The 19901-nt window shown below is 44.7% G+C and overlaps 1 protein-coding gene across 1 annotated transcript in view; it reads left to right on the top strand.

Moving 5' to 3' along the window:
* The first annotated feature begins 8070 nt into the window (after positions 1-8070).
* The window catches only part of LOC149461885 (uncharacterized), an 82471-nt gene continuing 70640 nt past the window's right edge, over positions 8071-19901 (top strand). Inside the window, exons 1-2 of the mRNA XM_089677733.1 lie at positions 8071-8110; positions 11358-12235. Of these exons, the coding sequence (XP_089533859.1) occupies positions 8071-8110; positions 11358-12235 (918 nt within the window). The remainder of the gene's footprint in view (positions 8111-11357; positions 12236-19901) is intronic.

Consider the following 19901-nt stretch of genomic DNA (forward strand, 5'->3'; position numbering starts at 1 on the left):
TCACACTGACCTCACAGCTCCTCCCCCCGATGTCCCTCCATCCAGACTCAGAGAATCCTATGACATCACACTGACCTCACAGCTCCTCCTCCCAATGTCCCTCCATCCAGAGTCAGAGAATCCTATGACATCACACTTACCTCACAGCTCCTCCTCCCAGTGTCCCTCCATCTTGACTTTTTTCTGATGCTCTTAGTGTGGTGGTTTATGATATAATTTATACTAACTGTAACGGAAGTGTAGGCAGGACAGAGCACACGGAGAAGATGGGGAACACACAAAGCTTTATTGAAACAACAAAATGACAGACACTCAATAGGGAAATGGCAGGGAGGGTGATGTGTGCGCAAACTAGGGACGATTCCAGGCACGGGGGGTCTTCGGCAGGCAACCCACCCAAGGACTGGGGTCTCGGGCAGCAGGCAGGCAATCTCCCCCCTAGGCTTGGGGCCTCAGCTGAGCTCCCTCTTTGACTGGACAGTGGATTGGAGTCTCGGGCAACAGGCGGGAAACCTACCCCTGGGCAGGGGTCTCAGGCAATAGGCAGGCAATCTCCCCCCTAGGCTTGGGTTCTCATCTGAGCTCCCTCCATGACTGCACAGCAGATTGGAGTCTCGGACAACAGGCAGGCAACCTACCCCTGGGCAAAGGTCTCGGTCAACAGGCAGGCAAGCTCCCCCCTAGTTTTGGGGGGTCCCAGGCAGAGCCGGGTCACGAGGGTCCCGCCTCAGCTGAGCTCCCTCAGTGACTGGACAGCAGATTGGAGACTCGGGCAACAGGTGGGCAACCTACCCCTGGGCAGCGGTCTCAGGGACTCAACAGGACTCTAGCTGTGGAGTCTGGCCTAGCACAGCTCCCACCCAGCTTTCTAGGAACATCGGGGTCACGGGGACTCAACGGGACTCTAGCTGTGGAGTCTGGCTTAGCACAGCTCCCACCCAGCTTTCTAGGGACATCGGGGTCACGGAGACTCAACGGGACTCGAGCGGTGGAGTCTGGCATAGCAAAGCTCCCACCCAGCTTTCTAGGGACATCGGGGTCACGGGGAGGGGGGGTCGGTGTGCACACTAGGGACAGTTCAGAACACGGGTGGTCTGTGCACACAGCAGGGACAGTTCAAAACACGGGTGGTCGGTGCACACAGCATGGACAGTTAAAAACCACGGGCGGGCGGTGCGCACACCAGGGACAGTTGAAAACACGGGTGGCCGGTGCACACAGCAGGGACAGTTCAAAACCACGGGGGGTCGGTGCACACAGCACAGACAGTTCAAAACCACGGGGGGTCGGTGCACACAGCACAGACAGTTCAAAACCACGGGTGGTCAGTGCGCACACCAGGGACAGTTGAAAACATGGGTGGCCAGTGCACACAGCAGGGATGGTTCAAAACCACGGGTAGTCTGTGCGCACACCATGGGCAGTTCATGGCTTCTAGGGACACTCATGGTAGGTGACTTGCAGATGCTTGGCAGCAGGCGGCTTGCAGGGAGGTGGGCGACTTGTGGACGCTCGGCAGCCGGCAGCTTCCAGGGACCCTCACAGCATCCGGCTCCTCCAGGGACCTAGCAATCAGCAGCAGGGGCCCTCACAGCGGCCAGCTCCTCCAGGGGCCCAGCGATCAGAAAGCATAGGCCCTCACGGTGACCGGATTCTCCAGGGGCCCAGCGACCAGCAGGCAGGGGCCCTCATAGTGGCCAGATTCTCCAGGGGCCCAGCGATCAGCAGCAGGGGCCCAGCGATCCAAAGGCAGGGGCCTTCACAGAGGCCAGCTTCTCCAGGGCCCAGTGACCTTGGAAGAGGGGCTCATGCAGAGCTGCAGAGACTCCCACCCTGAGACATTCAGCGGAGGGAGCAAGATGATTCCAGCAATGTGCACAGGAACACAGAGGAGGGCGGCTTCCTGTGCGAGTATTTTAAAATCCATGTGGGACACTGCTAGGTTGCCTCGACAACGGCCGGCCCAGCAATGTTCATGGAAGCTACATGGACATCAGAATGTGAAAGGGGGAAGGGAGGGGTGGAGGGATATGGCGGGGGATGGGAGAGGCACTGGCACTCCGTGACACTAAATAGGGTGGTGTCCAATCCCTTAAACCAAATATTGCAGTCACATACAAAAAACATGCAGCACTAGAGTATGAAGATCTGTCTCACGATAAAGTGTGACCACCTAATTAGGTATAAACGCAGCTAGCATAAAGGTAATGGTCTAAGCAACCAATACTACAACATTCTCATGGTTAAGAAGGTGTAAATGGTGATATAGGTGTCAGTCAATATATCATAGGAGTGACGTAAATAAATCTGTGACATCTGTGGTAGGAAGTGTGGCTGTAGAACGCACTAACCAGATAGCGCAGATATTAGCGCATTGGAGTAAAATGACCTACTCCTGGTCAATGGATCAAGGAACCTGCCGGAGTGGTGGTCGTGTCTGCTGTGGTCACCAGAATCGTCTGCGTCCTCTCCAATTATGGAATTCCCAGGTGTTCAGTGGAATAAACAACGTGCAATTGCCACGAAACGCGTTAGAGAGATGCTACTTTACCTACCACTACTACCCACATGGTCCACACCTTGATACGGGCGGCCATCTTTGGAATTTTGGAATTGTGTATTGCACCATGTAAGTGCTTTATTTGTCTATTACTCCTTAATAAAAGTTATCACACTATCGGAAGCCTCTCTTTTGGGTTTATTTCTGAGCCCTGAAGGTGATTCCTGTTCCTTGAACGCACACCGCACCCCTGGAGGTCGCTGACATAAGGAGTCCACTACATACTGGATGATCGCTTATTCCACTGGACACCTGGGAATTCCATAATTGGAGAGGACGCAGACGATTCTGGTGACCACAGCAGACACGACCACCACTCCGGCAGGTTCCCTGATCCATTGACCAGGAGTAGGTCATTTTACTCCAATGCGCTAATATCTGCGCTATCTGGTTAGTGCATTCTACAGCCACACTTCCTACCACAGATGTCACAGATTTATTTACGTCACTCCTATGATATATTGACTTTGACACCTATATCACCATTTACACCTTCTTAACCATGAGAATGTTGTAGTATTGGTTGCTTAGACCATTACCTTTATGCTAGCTGCGTTTATACCTAATTAGGTGGTCACACTTTATCGTGAGACAGATCTTCATACTCTAGCGCTGCATGTTTTTTGTATGTGACTGTTATACCACGAGGCGTTTTGGAGGCTTGCCTTTCATGCCAGCTGCTTTTACATTTTGCTGTAATATTATCCAGCGCTCGTTACACCCTTTTTTATCCAAATATTGCAGTGCCTCTTGCTGTTAAAATATGGCAAATATTTATTAAACCAATAATTTGGACACCTTAATAATTTGATCACCACTTAATAATGTTCCTTGAGTTCTTTTCACCAATGTGATTCCTTTACCATGTACACAAAATTTGCCTTTTTGATAAATAAATGTATTTATGTACAAATATTCATATATATATTAATACAAACAAAAATGACTGGTGATGAGTATATTCATACACACAAAGATATATTACATTAACCTCTATGGTATAAAAACACAATATATGTCTATTAAATAATGTAAAACAATCTTAGAGGGGTTAGTTGTCACCTATAGTGCTTCAGATCTTATTTCCATGTTCCCGCGGCCGTAGGGAAATAAGAAAGTATCTCTGATAATTAGCACCACAACAACACTACAAATCAGTTAGTATACAGTATATAATATCAGTATCAATACCCAAACAGTTATATTAATCATTGTCCAGATAACCTTCCTACACTATCCTAACCACACAATAAAATGTTAGAAATATTAATCAGTTTTAAATATAAAAGAAAATTACGGTATTCTGACGCAGTCTCAGCACTCCCAGAATTTTGATTTCTGAGGTCTCCCAGTGGGATGCAGTTGGGGAAAAGAAAAATGTTTCCGGTCAGTCAGGCACCAGAATTTGGATCAGCAGCAGAGTCTCTGGCGAAAGTCTTTTCCTCCAAAATAGACCGTCAAAAATAAAATGGCAGCTGGAAGTTCTCAGCAAAATAGCAGCATGTAGCGGGTAGCAAGTGAGTATAGTATGAGCATTGAAAAGTGAAGTAAGTATCTAGAGTAAGTTTTGAAAAGTAAGTACAGTATCTCAGTGAAGTATCAAGTCTGAAGTCTGAAGTCTAGTCAGTATAGTATAGTCTATGTATAGTATATGTATAGTATAGTCTGAAGAAGTGAAGTATGAAGTGTGAAGAAGTGAAGTAGTCTGGTATGAAGTATATTCCATCAAGTGTGTGCCATCTTTTATATGGTCGAGGTCCATTGTTCTGAGGGACCTCCCAATGGGCTTGTTGATTGGACGGCTTAGAAGTTTGAGTGACTTAGACGTTCCTTACCTGTCCTCCGGGGACAGTCAGGTATCACGAATGAACTGGTGATCTTAATGATGACTCACCCTTTATATAAAAAGTATATCTTTCTAGATAAAATATATGGGTCCTATTAAGGTACTGTATAAATGACTTTCCCCAATATCTCTGGAATAAGGACCATAGAAATAAGTGAATAGATTTGGTGTCTCAGTTTCCTGATATGAGCTGTATTTTGATTGCTGATTTTTGTCCTGAAATGGCGGATCTCTGTATAATGATGTCATCATTTGTTCTGTATTATCTTGTGTGCCTAATTCCCGTTCATCAGATGATTTATACCGTCTCTCTCTCTCCATCTTGATGTAGACACAGGTGTTGTATCTTTATTTTGATATATGTCATTTACCCCACTCACAAACCATCTCATATCCTATGACTTCATGATATTCAGTTGAGTGATCTGCAGTATCCAACTCTATTAAATGGATCTTGGTGTGTTGGTATATACCTGTGATAATATTTCAGTTTAGATATACGCCAAGATTTTTGGTAATATATTACCTGAATTAAGTCTTTCCTCATGAAAAGTGCAAAGTTCACGGAGATATGGCATAGGAAGGCTCTAGTTACTAGCAGTATTGTGTGATCATGAGAGTACACATCCAGTTGGGTTTTATTGAGACCTCTGACTCACCATATTGAGTTTCCCTGAGACCTGTGATTCACTTTAATTGAGGTTGACCTCCTGGCTTTCCATAGACAGTTGTGCTTGTTTGGCTAACAAACATCTTGCAAGGTCTTGGGAAAACCATAGTAAATAATACTGAGTCCCACAATTGTCAATTTATGGTACTTTGTGTTTGAGAATCTGCCAGTCTCAAATAGTGTATTTGGTCTCCATTGTATTTTAAACAGACCTCATCCACTCATTGTTTATGGGGGCTTCCTGGATGGGTCACCTGAAGTTAATCAATGAGTTAGCCCATCACAATCAGCTTAGGATTTTCTTTTGGGTAATATCATTTTCCTTAATAAATAGTCCAAAAATCACTACATCAGGATATGGTGGCCCCTTGGTATCCTCACATGTAAGGTGGGACTGTTGGTCCTGCGTTGTATGTAATGACATCAGAATGCTGCAACAAGCCTATACCCTGCGTAGTGTGGGGGTCCTGTGGGGGGAAATTATACCTCAGCCTGAAGTGGGGCTTTAATAAAATGGAGACCTGAATGGAGAGGTGAGGAGGATTCTGGGAATATCATTTGATGTGACTATTTGTGTTCAGATGTAGAGTTTTCCTCCTGTGAAGTCTGGAGATCATATGACATCACATTGCCTCCACCCCCCTCCCTGATAGAAGAGAGAAAGAAGAAGAAGATTCTAGAAGTCACCAGAGAGATCACTGAGCTGCTGACAGGAGAGGTGAGCGGTGCCGGGAATTCTGGGACATTCTCCAGTAACAGACAAGGGATGTGTCTGGATGGTGACTGTATCATTGTGTGTGTCAGGTTCCTATAAGGTGTCAGGGTGTCACTGTCTATTTCTCCATGGAGGAGTGGGAGTATTTAGAAGGACACAAGGATCTCTACAAGGACGTCATGATGGACAATCAGCCGCCCCTCACATCACCGGGTAAGAGGAGACTTTATTGTAAAGGAGAGAGCAGTACGGAGGATCCACCTAGATCCCCCATCATCTGATAAACACATAGAAACAATGGATTCAGTCAGTGTGTGTGTTTCCTACAGATGGATCCAGTCATAGGAACCCACCAGAGAGATGTCCCCGTCCTCTGTATTCCCGGGATTCCACACAGGAAGGTCACACCATCCCTCACCATCATCAGGTAGATGAGGAACAATCACTGATAGTATCATTAGGATCTGTACATTATCTGCATTGTTACCATTGATGTCATTTTTATTATATATTCAGAGTGGAATCCTCGGGGATGATAATATTGATGTTAAAGAAGAGTATAAAGAGGAGGATGAGGAGTATGGAGTGATGGAGGAGTTTTCAGAAGGACACAAGGATATGATGGAGCCACCTAATACCAGGAACCCACCAGAGAGATGTCCCCGTCCTCTGTATTCCTGGGATTCCACACAGGAAGATCATCATTACAAGGTTGGGATAGAGCATCTAGAGAATGGTCTCGTGGAGAAAATTTGTGCATTTTTCATGTGAGTTTATATTTAACAGATGATTTTTTTCTTGGTTTAGGGTGAAGATCTGATAGATATAAAAGTTGAGGTGAAAGCAGAAGAAGAAGAGGCGTATGTGAGGGATGATCAGCAGTCTATGGAGGAGGATGGAATAACGGGGACATTTATAGAGGAGGACACTCCTACAGAGATCAGCACAGGTGGGTCATGAACACTAAATCCATTCCTCCACCCATACTGCTCACTGATTGGTCCAGAGTAGGGCGGGGACTGGGTGATATCAGCCTGTAATCCCCTGGTCACTTTCCTGAGCTGTGTTCCCCGTCCTGTATTCCTGGATTTCTCTCGGATAATCTTCCTTCTCTGTGCTGCAGACACAATTTATGTATCTAGACTGGATTTATGGAGATTCTGGGGTTCTGCTAACAGCGTTATGTGACCTAGGCTCCTGGGACATGTGATTTGGGTCTTCTTCCCCATGCCCGGGACCAGCAAGATCTCTAACAGAACATTTCTCCCAGGGTTCCTTGCTCTGTTATCTGCTGGCTGTGCCGGGTGGAGGGATATGTCTGTAGTGTCTCAGACCCAAGTCACTGAGTGCAGTCTCAGGAGATGGGAGGCAGCGGTGTGGGATCTCTGCAACTTGTCTACAATAAACAGTTAAAGTGGTTGTAAACCCTCCATATACCCAGAGAAGTGACTGGCCTCAGGTCATACACAGAGATGAAACAAATCCTCCTACATACGTTGTTCCTCTCCCTAGATGCGGAGAAGGCCTTTGATAGATCGGCATGGGACTACATGGAGGCTGTTCTGACGGGTCTTGGGCTCCCTCCACGGCTCTTTACCTTTATTATGTCTTTATATGCAATGCCAATGGCCAGAGTGAGAGTCAACGGCCTCCTTTCAGACGCCTTCTCGATCGGCAATGGGATCAGACAGGGTTGTCCATTATCCCCCCTCCTATTCATTCTCACATTGGAACCCTTTTTGAATTGCATTAAACAGACTGACATTATTAAAGGGATTTTGATCAATGACAAAGTTCATAAGGTAGCAGCTTTTGCTGACGACATCTTACTTTTCCTGACAGAACCACATATCACGCTACCTAATCTACTACACGTTTTCAAATTGTTTCAATACTTGGCCAACTTCAAAATAAACTCCACTAAATCCCAGGCCCTAAATGTCTCCCTGAACAAGGATGCGATCAAACAAGCAACAAGGAATTTTCCCTTTGTATGGCAATCCGAGGCCATCACGTATTTAGGAATTCAATTGCCGACCCACCTTACAGAGCTCTATACTAAAAACTTCTTACCCTTCATATGTAACATCACCAAAGATCTTCAGACATGGGACAAACCATTTTTCTCTTGGTTTGGCAGAGCTGCTATCCTTAAGATGAACGTACTCCCTAGACTTCTATACCTACTGCAAATGATCCCAAACAAATTACCCAATTCCTTTTTTAAGTCTTACAAAACACTGTGTACCTCATTTCTATGGGGTAACAAATGCCCCAGAATGGGCTTCGACCAACTCACTATGCCTAAGAAGAGTGGAGGTATTGGACTACCTGACATCACCCGTTACTACAAAGCTTGTCACCCGGCAAGAATAGTTGATTGGTCGACAAATTGCAACCGTAAGGCTTGGGTTACCTTAGAAGCTGCATTTTCGGGGACCCCGCTAGCAACCACCACTTGGCTGAAAAATACCCACATCCCACCTGAGTTCAGGGAACATCCTCTCATAGGCCCCACTCTATCATGTTACTATCAGATGAATCAGAAAAACGGTTTCTCTTCCACCCCTGGCCCACTCACTCTGATCAAATTGAACCCAGACTTCCCACCCGGTATGTCGAGTGCCTTTCTCGCTGGGTATAGCTCCACAGACAAATTGAGGATACATCATCTTTTGAAAGACAAGACACTCTTATCCAGAGACCTCATTCTAAATAAATGGCCATCCCTGACACTGTGGATGTACAGACAACTCCACCACTTTATACATAGCTCTTCACATCTAACAGACTACACTAGACCACTTACCCCATTTGAAAAACTATGCTTTACAGATTCACCCCAGAGACATGTTGTATCCCAGCTATACACATGCCTCGAAAACACGATTGATCTTCCGTCCCGAAAAGCTTGCAGGGCCTGGAGCTCCGACCTGCAACTCCAACTATCACCAGAAGACTGGGATCACATTTATGAACACATTCATGAAGGGTCCATCTGTGTCTCCACACAGGAATACAACTTCAAACTATACTCTAGATGGTACAGAGTACCTTCCCTGCTTCACAAATTCGATCCTAATGTCTCAGATTCGTGTTGGAGATGCCACCAGGCAATAGGTACACTCTTGCATGTATGGTGGGATTGCCCTTTGATAAAGCTCTTCTGGAGAAAAGTTCAAACCATAATTACACAAGTGACTACGTACGCCCTAGACCTCTCCCCCGCACAATTCCTGCCCCACCACTCCTCACTCCCTTTTAGGACGTACCGTAAATCACTGGCCTTGTATATGGTGAACGCTGCAAAACAGTGTATCCCAGTTCCACACATATCCCCACTATTCGAGAATGGTTTACTAGGATCAACAAAATTGAGGAAATGGAGGAACTGATTTCTGTGTCGCAGGAATGCCCGGAGAGATTTAGGAGGACATGGGGCTGTTGGAGTCACTTCCAAACCACCACTACCTACCACACAACACTGCATGTCCAATCTAGACCCCCAGACTGAATGGTTAGACATAATGATGTGTTAGAGAATGCCAGGTTCATCAAGGCTGTTTTTGAATTACAATTGGATGGGGTGAAAGTTTTCAGCATAATGTGTCGTCTGAGTTTTTGACCCACATTTTGCCCTACTGATTGACTATACGTATATTATATGCTGAGCTAAATGAAGACTTTACCGGCTCCTACATAAGGATATGATCTATTTATCTGCAATTATCTATTCTCCCCTTGCCTCCTCTCCCTTCCCCAAATTTATATACATTTTGTTTTCTCCTCTCCCCCCCTCCAATTACACCACGCCACACTCCTCTCTTTAACTGTCCTATTCTTTCAGACTTCTCTTCATTCTTCTTTTTGTATACACTCTTATCATTTACTTAGCCCCAACAGAATATAGCAATTATTTTCTTACAAATGCAAATACTTCCATGTAACACACATTCTCTTAATCCGGATACACAACACGGAACACACACACGTTTCTAGGCTACCCTTGTCCAACACTTTGTACACCCGCAACATAAGAGCTCATTATTACACAACACGGAACATACACACTTTTCTAGGCTACCCTTGTCCAACACTTTGTACACCCGCAACCTAAGAGCTCATTATTACACAACACGGAACATACACACTGTTCTAGGCTACCCTTGTCCAACACTTTGTACACCCTCAACCTAAGAGCTCATTATTACACAACACGGAACATACACACTGTTCTAGGCTACCCTTGCCCAACACTTTGTACACCCGCAACATAAGAGCTCATTATTACACAACACGGAACATACACACTTTTCTAGGCTACCCTTGCCCAACACTTTGTACACCCTCAACCTAAGAGCTCATTATTACACAACACGGAACATACACACTGTTCTAGGCTACCCTTGCCCAACACTTTGTACACCCGCAACCTAAGAGCTCATTATTACACAACACGGAACATACACACTGTTCTAGGCTACCCTTGCCCAACACTTTGTACACCCGCAACATAAGAGCTCATTATTACATGGGTCAGTTTCTATTATTATTTACATTAATTCAGCTAATAGACTCTTCATATTTGCAGATATGTAATATACATCTGTCCTATTGCATTGTCATGCTCTGATTGCACTGTAGTCTTCATCTCTGACCCGTCTGCAATACGGGATGCTGTTTACTGTGTCTATACTCAGACTGCGATCCGTAGTTGTGTTTGCCTTGCTATGACCCTTTTTTTCTTCTAATAAAATACTTTTTGGAACTAAAAGCTGATCATTGTAAACCCCCTGTCAGTGGTAAATGGTCTGCCTCATCCCTGGAACTGATACATTCTGCTGCAGAGTTTTTATAAAACAGATTTACTGGCTAGATCACCAGATGAATATAGAAGAAATCCTGAAAAAGAAAACTAATACTGTATAGTCCTAACTTTTGTATCCTATATGGTAAGTTGTACATTACACACTATAGGCCTTAATGATTTTTCACCCATTTCCTCCCAGCTGGACATTTTATATTGGATGATGTGATTGGAGCACAGACTTTTACATGGTGATAATAATGTGATAACATCCTCCAACTTTGGACCCTTAAACAGAAAGTGATAATGAGGGAGGAGTCAATACCCCAATGATGGTGGTCTTCAGGATCAGTCCAGTCTTCATCTTGGTTGTTCTCCCCCCATCCTCACTCTCTGACCTCTGGTGGGGCTCAGCCCCGCTGTTCTTCATGACTAAATCATGGACTAAATAAGGAAGTGCAGTACTTCTTGTGTTGGGAAGATGGCGATGAGTGATAGAGGGGGTGGGGACCCTCGTCCTATAATCCCCTCATCACTGTCCCTCCTATAAAAGACAGTTCTGGTTGTTTCCTCACTCTCTGACTAAGGTCCATGAATAAAGAAATGACCTGGTAGGAGATCAGAGGAGCCATTTCCTAGTTACCTTGAGGGTGGAATTGTAAGCTCCTTAGAGACCAAGCTTCCTGATGTGGGCGGAGTCCTGGTTTGGAGGAACCGATCGGCTCCTGTCTAGTAATCCTCTTTGTCTTTGTATTTTAGTCCATGGCCGGGAGATGAGGAAAACCTCCGAGGATTGTCTCACTTTGTCTCCAGACTGGAAAGTAGAAGATGAGGACATCACACAGTATAGTCCAGGAGAAAACCCGGCTCCCTCCAATGTCCATCCGGCACCACCCAGTGTAGATGGACCATCGGATTCCTCGTATCCTGAGGAACCTCAGACTGTGTGGGACCGGGCCGGCCTTCCAACAGGGAAAAGCTTCTCCTGTACTGAGTGCGGGAAATGTTTCCATTATAAATCCCAACTTAATAGGCATAAAAGATGTCACACGGGGGAGAAGCCGTATTCCTGTCCTGAGTGCGGGAAATGTTTTTCAGATACGTCCAGTCTTTACAGACATCAAAGATCTCACACGGGGGAGAAGCCGTATTCCTGTTCTGTGTGCGGGAAATGTTTTTCACAGAAGTCCGATCTTTACACACATCAGAGATCTCACACAGGGGAGAAGCCGTATTCCTGTCCTGAGTGCAGGAAATGTTTTTCAGACAAGTCCAATCTTTACACACATCAGAGAACTCACACGGGAGAGAAGCCATATTCCTGTCCTGAGTGCAGGAAATGTTTTTCACAGAAGTCTCATCTGTACAGACATCAGAGATTTCACACGGGGGAGAAGCCTTATTCCTGTCCTGAGTGCGGGAAATGTTTTGCACAAAAATCAGATCTTGTCAAACATGAAAGGTCTCACACCGGTGAGAAGCCGTATTCTTGTCCTGACTGTGGGAAATGTTTTTTAAATAAGTCCAGTGTTTACACACATCAAAGATCTCACACAGGGGAGAAGCCGTATTCCTGTCCTGAGTGTGGGAAATGTTTTTCAGTGAAGTCCCATCTTTCAAGACATCAGAGATCTCACATGAGGAGAAGCCACTTCCCTGTCCTGAGTGAGAGAAATTTTCCTCACTGAAGTCCTGTCCTCCTGTACATCAGGGGTCCCACACAACAGGTGTATTAGTGCCTTGGGTGCGGGAAATGTCTTCGAGATGAATGTTGCTGGACATCCCAGCTCTCATGTGGGGAAGAAGCACACCCTGATATACACCTCAGATATACTCCATGGCTGATCTTCATCATGGAAGAAACAGTCCATAAGGAGATCAGAGGTCCCCAAAGACATGGATGAAGTGTGGGACCGGGTCAGCCATTGATATCAGGAGAAGAGTAAAAATGGAGTCCTGCCCTGTGATTGGCTGAGTACATTTTGTGGTGGGAGATTTCACAAACACTTGGAGGTCTGTATAAAAATAAATATTTCTACCTCCTGTATACCGGACACTTCCCCCCCTTCCTGCCCAGGCTGACTGGTAACTATCAGCGCTCACTTTGAATGACAATTACACAGTCATGCAACATTGTACTCAAATTATATTTTTGTAATTTTTTCACACAAATAGATATTTATTTTGGTGGTATTTAAACACCACTTTTTACCATTTTTGCTTGTTTCCTGTTTTTACAAATAAATGGTCTTTCCTTATAAATGTAGACAAAGGTGTATTCTGCGCCATTTCTTGGGTACAATAACCCCAATCAGTGTCTATGATTCAGTGTGTAGGAGAGTTATAGAGTCTACAAACTATGGGATAGATGTCTGAAAATCCATCATGTCTGATGACGGCAGATCTCATTTCTGAGGATCAAAAACACCAGAACGGTACAAATTGTCAGAACTTTATCTGTGAGGAAATAATCCGTATACAATTCATGGAAACAGGCGGGATCTGGAATGAAGGAGATTCCCTACTAATTCTCACAAAGTAACCGACATCCCAGTTCTGTATTTGTGATAATTGGAAGATGAAATAAAACACAATAATGTGCAAAAATATATATTTATTAATAATATAAATCAGTACAAAATGGGGATGAAATATAATAGGTGATGATAAATAATAAACAATACAAGATAACAGTACAATGATCTAATCCACAATAATGGGGAGAAATACAAGCCAGCAATTACTTCCAAATATTAATGAATTACATCCAACTGTCTGGAAATGTCGTGTAAGAAATCAGTAACTCAGCAACATGTGACAACAGATATACAAATCCCCCCCGTGATCTCTCTACAGCCAGATATTCAACGCTCAACGTGTACCTTGCCATGACTTGATCTGGAATCCCATACACAGGCCAATCCAATCCGCTTACAATCTGAGATGAAGATGTAATGTTACATGAAGTAGTCTGCCTTGTCATATATATACTGTATACATCCGGATAAACCATTGACTAGAAGCCAGAATCAGCTTCAGGGATATGTAAAATCAATCTTCCCCAGAGGAGTGAAATGATAATAATTTATACTGCAGGTAAAATGACGTCACATCCCCTCCTGTGCTCACCAGAACCGTTATCGGACTAAACAATGTATCTGGAGATATAAGGGGAGTACAAGTTATCCGAGGAAAATGAAAGTTCTAGTTCCCAATATGGACTGTATGGTGTCAGTGATGTCAGCTTTCAGTGCGCTCACTTCAGGGGGTGTCTGTGTCCGTCTGTTGCCCCTTGTCTCCTGTCTTGTGAGGTCTTGTTTTGTGATGTGTGTCCTCTTCTCTGTCCGTCTCTTACTTTTATCCCTCCAAATAAAACCTAGGCGGGCAAAGCTCATCTCTCCTCACAATGACGTCAGACTAGGTGCTATTTTCTCTACTAATTGATTTCAGTGACCTGAAGGGGGCAGTATAGGATGAGGAATTCTCTGACATGTCTTCTGGAACATGACAAGGGTTGACCTTTAACCTCGGCTGGTAAGGACATGACTACCTTAGAGAGAACTGCTTTTCTGGCAGGTTTGGTGTCACACAGACTGGTACCCATGTCACTGCTAATAATGTATTACTGAAAGTGGTTGTAAACCTAAAAAACACAAATCCGTCTAATCCTGCAGTTGGGTAGATTTTACCTTTACTGAGCCATTCAGCTTAGTCTGGTATCTTGAAGCAATCCCTTTCTCCAGAAATCCCACCTGATCTTCTGAGCAGAATAAATCTGACACCAGCAGAAATATGGTGTCACCATTCCCCTTCTCCTGTGAGTGACAGGCTGTGCTGAGGAGGAGACCAGTATGAGCCTCCATGTAATACACTGCAAGGGGTGGGGGAGGGGGTGTCCTCTCCATGCTGGTCTCTGCCTTCACAGGATCCACAACTCAGCATTCATCAGCACCAGTGATTGTTCTTGAGCCGAGGCTGGAGGGGGGTATAACTGGGGGATTGTGTGACATCACATCTCCGCCTACTATTCTCTGGTCCTAAGCCACGCCCACAGACCAGCAGTTTTTGGAGGGTGGAGACAAGCTAAAGGAACATTTTTCTGAGGTACACTCACAGCTGTATGGATGTTTACATTAAAATGTATTCATTTATGGAAAAAAGTACATTTTTTTTAAATATTTGGGGTTTACAACCACTTTAAGTGATTCTGGAAAAAACAAATCTACCTAAATATCCTACAAAAAGATGAGGTCATTATACTGAGACTTCTTATCTCACGTCTTCTGTAACATAACAACGTTGTCATACAATGAACTCAAACTGATACTTTATAATGTTACAAACAGAATATCCCCAATATATCAATATGTATTCATTGTTAAACCATTTCATATAAATATATGTATGTGGAGATGGAATATAGTAATATAAACCTGGATGACATAAGTAAGCAAGCATTCACTTCATGTAATACTAATAATAATACAAGTGACATTGTTGGATCAGATATTCCTGTCACATAATAATAACACCATATACAATGTAAGGTATAATATGCACTCTTTCCAGAGGATCATGGGAAATAATCATTGTGACCAGTTCTTGTGTCCTTTGTTCCATCTAGACATGGACTCATCCATTTATCTTACCACTTGGTGTCATGTCTAGTCTTCATCTTGTAGCCGTCTGATACCACCATACCTCCCCCCAGATTTATAACCTGGGAACATAAGCTGTAACCACCTTGGAATGCTCTTAGAATCTGTGTTCAGAAACCATGAAATAGAATATACAGAACAAAATGGCTTCCAGCATGTCCATGTAGAGATGATAAGTTCAGCCTTCCTGTTTCATTCTGTGAGCCCAGAACAGTTCCGCCAACCTGGTAATCTACAATTGGCTCATAACCCTGTGGACTGGTAACCTGTAGGCACCTGCTGATCTACGATTGGCTCATAACCCTTTGGACTGGTAACCTGTAGGCACCTGCTGATCTACGATTGGCTCATAACCCTTTGGACTGGTAACCTGTAGGCACCTGCTGATCTACGATTGGCTCATATCCCTGTGGTGTGGTAACCTGTAGGCACCTGCTGATCTACGATTGGCTTATAACCCTATGGGGTGGTAACCTGTAGGCACCTGCTGATCTACGATTGGCTTATAACCCTGTGTGGTGGTAACCTGTAGGCACCTGCTGATCTACGATTGGCTCATATCCCTGTGGGGTGATAACCTGTAGGCACCTGGTGATCTATGATTGGCTTATATCCCTGTGGGGTGGTAACCTGTAGGCACCTGGTGATCTATGATTGGCTCATATCCCTGTGGGGTGGTAACCTGTAGGCACCTGCTGATCTATGATTGGCTCATACTCCTGTGTATCCTGATCAGATGATGATTGCAGCACTCCCAATGTTGTTCATGTAATGGAGTGCACAGTGTGTTCCATCCAAGAAGGGCAGCAAGGTAGAAGCCGGCAATTACAGGCCAGTGAGTCTAACATCGGTGGTAGTCAAGTTAATGGAATCACTCCTGAAAGGAAGGATCATTGATCATCTAAAAACACACAACTTGCTGGATCCAAAGCAGCATGGATTTACTGAGGGCAGACCATGGCAGACTCATCTGATTGGACTTTTTGAGTATATTACCAATGTTTTGGACCAGGGTGGTGCTGTGGACACGGCCTATCTTGATTCCAGCAAGGCATGTAATACAGTTCCACATAATGATCTAATACAGAAGTTGGACAAGCTAGGACTTAGCCCTTGGGTAGTTCAGTGGATATGCAGTTGGATAAATGATAGATAGCAGAGTGTGGTTGTAAATGGGGATCACTCAGAACAGAGAGCAGTCACTAGTGGTGTACCCCAAGGTTCTGTACTGGGAGCTGTTCTATGTAATCTATATGTAAGTGGTTGTTGGGTAAGGGGATGTAAAGGGTTGTTGGGTAAGGGGATGTCTCTTTGCTGATGACACACAAGGTGTGTAATAAGGAGGATATCCCTGGAGGTGTCTGTAACATGGAACAGGATCTGGCATTGCTGGAAGATTGGTCAGAGAAGTGGAAATTGCAGTTCAATGTTTCTAAATGTAACATAATGCACCTAGGGAAAAAGAATCCCTTGAGAGAGTACAACATGGGGGTTATATTGCTTGATAGCACTTCAGAAGAAAAGGATTTGGGGTACTTATTTAGATCTTTATATCACTAAAGGGGTCACCGGCAGGAGGAAGGAGGTCCCGATTCCCCTATATAGGTCTTTATATTACTAGAGGGGTCACCAGCAGGAGGAAGGAGGTCCTGATTCCTCTATATAGATCCTATCACTAGAGGGGTCACCGGCGGGAGGAAGGAGGTCCTGATTCCTCTATATAGATCCTATCACTAGAGGGGTCACCAGCAGGAGGAAGGAGGTCCTGATTCCTCTATATAGATCCTATCACTAGAGGGGTCACCGGCGGGAGGAAGGAGGTCCCGATTCCTCTATATAGATCCTATCACTAGAGGGGTCACCGGCGGGAGGAAGGAGGTCCCGATTCCTCTATATAGATCCTATCACTAGAGGGGTCACCAGCAGGAGGAAGGAGGTCCCGATTCCTCTATATAGATCTTTCTATCACTAGAGGGGTCACCAGCAGGAGGAAGGAGGTCCCGAATCCTCTATATAGATCTTTATATCACTAGAGGGGTCACCAGCAGGAGGAAGGAGGTCCTGATTCCTCTATATAGATCTATCACTAGAGGGGTCACCAGCAACCTCATGTAGAATACTGTGTCCAGTTCTGGAGACCTCACTTACATAAAGGTATTGATAAGATAGAACGAGTCCAGAGACGGGGAATACAAATAGTGATATCAGGAGAGACTTCAGGAACGTAACATGTCCAGTCTGGAGGAGAGAAGGGAAAGGGGAGACATGACTGAAACCTTTACATACAACAAGGGAGTGAAGAAGGTTCAGGAGGGCAGGATTTTCAATATGAAACCAAAATGAAGAACACGAGGACATGACCTCCAACTAACTGGAGGAAAGTTCACAACTAATCTCAGAAAGTATTATTTTACTGAAAGAGTAGTTGATGCTTGGAGTGAACTTCCAGCAGAGGTAGTGAGCCAGTGACAAATCACAGAGATCATCACAATAGTACACAATGAATGGCTATGAATGAAAGCCATTCATTGTGTACAACTGTCATGTGATCACTGTGATTGGTCATAGCAATCACATGGTACTGGGCTGGCATGGTACAATGATCTATCATCTGGCGGACACAGCAGGTGACATATCAGGATACAGCAGAGCCACTAGACTTGGAGGACTTCATATGATGTCCACCCAGGATGGGAGAGATCCCGCTCAGCTGTCATTCTGCTATAGGCCTGGTGGGAAGCAGTTCATTACAGGGGACACTGTACAGGTTCTATATGTAGTCTCGGGGTCCCTGTGGAAGTCCATGTGAGGACATTCCTACCTATGATAAATGACAGGCTAAACCCACCTGGAGACCTGGGGACAATGTACAAGTTCTATATGTAGTCTGGGGGTCCCTGTGGAAGTCCATGTGTGGACATTTCTACCTATGATAAATGACAGGCTAAACCCACCTGGAGACTTTCTCCACACCTGGAGTGTGCTGAGTTCTTGGAGAACGTCTACACAGTGTTTCCAGATTGGCTTTATCACCCCAACGAGCTCGCTCCAGTTCATGGATGTCATCATTATGTTTGGAGGATCTCACCAGTCAGGAGCCTTTCCTGTCATCCTACATGTTCCCTTCTGAGGATTGTTCTATCCTTCCAAACAAATGTATGAAATCATGGATGAGTCCTCCTTCTATGTGATCTAGAAGATCTTCAATCACAATGTCTTTATGGATGAAGTGGATGGCCCAGTTTATATATTATTTATTGCTTTACAGCTTTATTCCCTCCAGGATTCATTCTTTATTTATAGAACCATTCAAGGAAGTGTTCTTACTGTGAGAGATCTCCACCACCATTCCTCTGTGACCATTACATCCTTGTCATTTATGTCTAACATCCTCATTATGAGTGGATTGAGATATATTTTTATACTTTAGGATGTATTTTTGCATTTTTTTTACCCAAAAAGATCTGTTTTGGAGGTCTCTGTTTTATTATGTATTTTGTTTGTATCTTGTGTTCTGTGTCTTTAAGACTTTTCTATCTGTAGTAAAATATATTATATAAACAGTTGGTTGCATAAGAGTTAGGTTTATTGTTTCTTACTTTTTTTAGTTCTTTTTGAACTTCCCTGGTATCTCTGTAAGGTAGATACAATGCAGGAATGTTATTAGGGGATGTTTCTCGGGGCTGCAGTTCCTACGAAATCCACAAGATGGTGACCTCATTTCTCCCCAGACAGGAAGTCTCCATGGAATACAGACAGGAAGTGATGTCAGGTACAGACAGGAAGTGATGTCAGGTACAGGCAGGACATTCCGAGAGGTGAGTTGGGAGGAAGCAGATCGGAGACATTTGTGGACGTGGCAGCAGAGGAGGTAATAAGTTGTTATTTCCTATTTACACCCAGTAACTCCCCTTCATGTCCATCCTCTTCCTCCATAGTCACGTCCGTCCTCTTCCTCCATAGTCATGTCTGTCCTCTTCCTCCATAGTCACGTCCGTCCTCTTCCTCCATAGTCACGTCCGTCCTCTTCCTCCATAGTCACGTCCGTCCTCTTCCTCCATGGTCACGTCCGTCCTCTTCCTCCATAGTCACATCCGTCCTCTTCCTCCATAGTCACGTCCGTCCTCTTCCTCCATAGTCACGTCCGTCTTCTTCCTCCATGGTCACGTCCGTCCTCTTCCTCCATAGTCATGTCCGTCCTCTTCCTCCATAGTCACTGTGACGTCTTTTATCTCCAGCAGATGATGATACACACATATATAGTGTGGGAACCCAGATGAACCCCTTCAGGGGCAGAACATTCCCCCACTTCCGGGGCCGGAACATTCTCCTCATTGTGGAGATAAATTCTAGTAATATGGTCCTCTAAACAAACAGCACTGACAATAAATAGACAAGACAAGGACCATCCTGACCATACATGGCCTACAAAGGGCAATGATGACACTACACAGGCAGCCAATGGGCAATCATTACACTATGCAGCCAACACAATGATGGAGTGCCGGGGTCAGGAGTATGGAGCATAGAGCCCCTTACATTGCTGGGCAGGAGGAAGGAAACATTCCCCAGCCAGCCATGAAGAATATGTTCCATCATTGGTGTCAGAGGGAGGGAAATACTGAGGGTTCTGAGGGAAGTAGTG

The sequence above is a fragment of the Staurois parvus genome, unplaced genomic scaffold (genome assembly GCF_062004578.1).
Source record: "Staurois parvus isolate SC_StPar_1 unplaced genomic scaffold, SC_StPar_1.0 ptg000191l, whole genome shotgun sequence".
NCBI lineage: Eukaryota > Metazoa > Chordata > Amphibia > Anura > Ranidae > Staurois > Staurois parvus.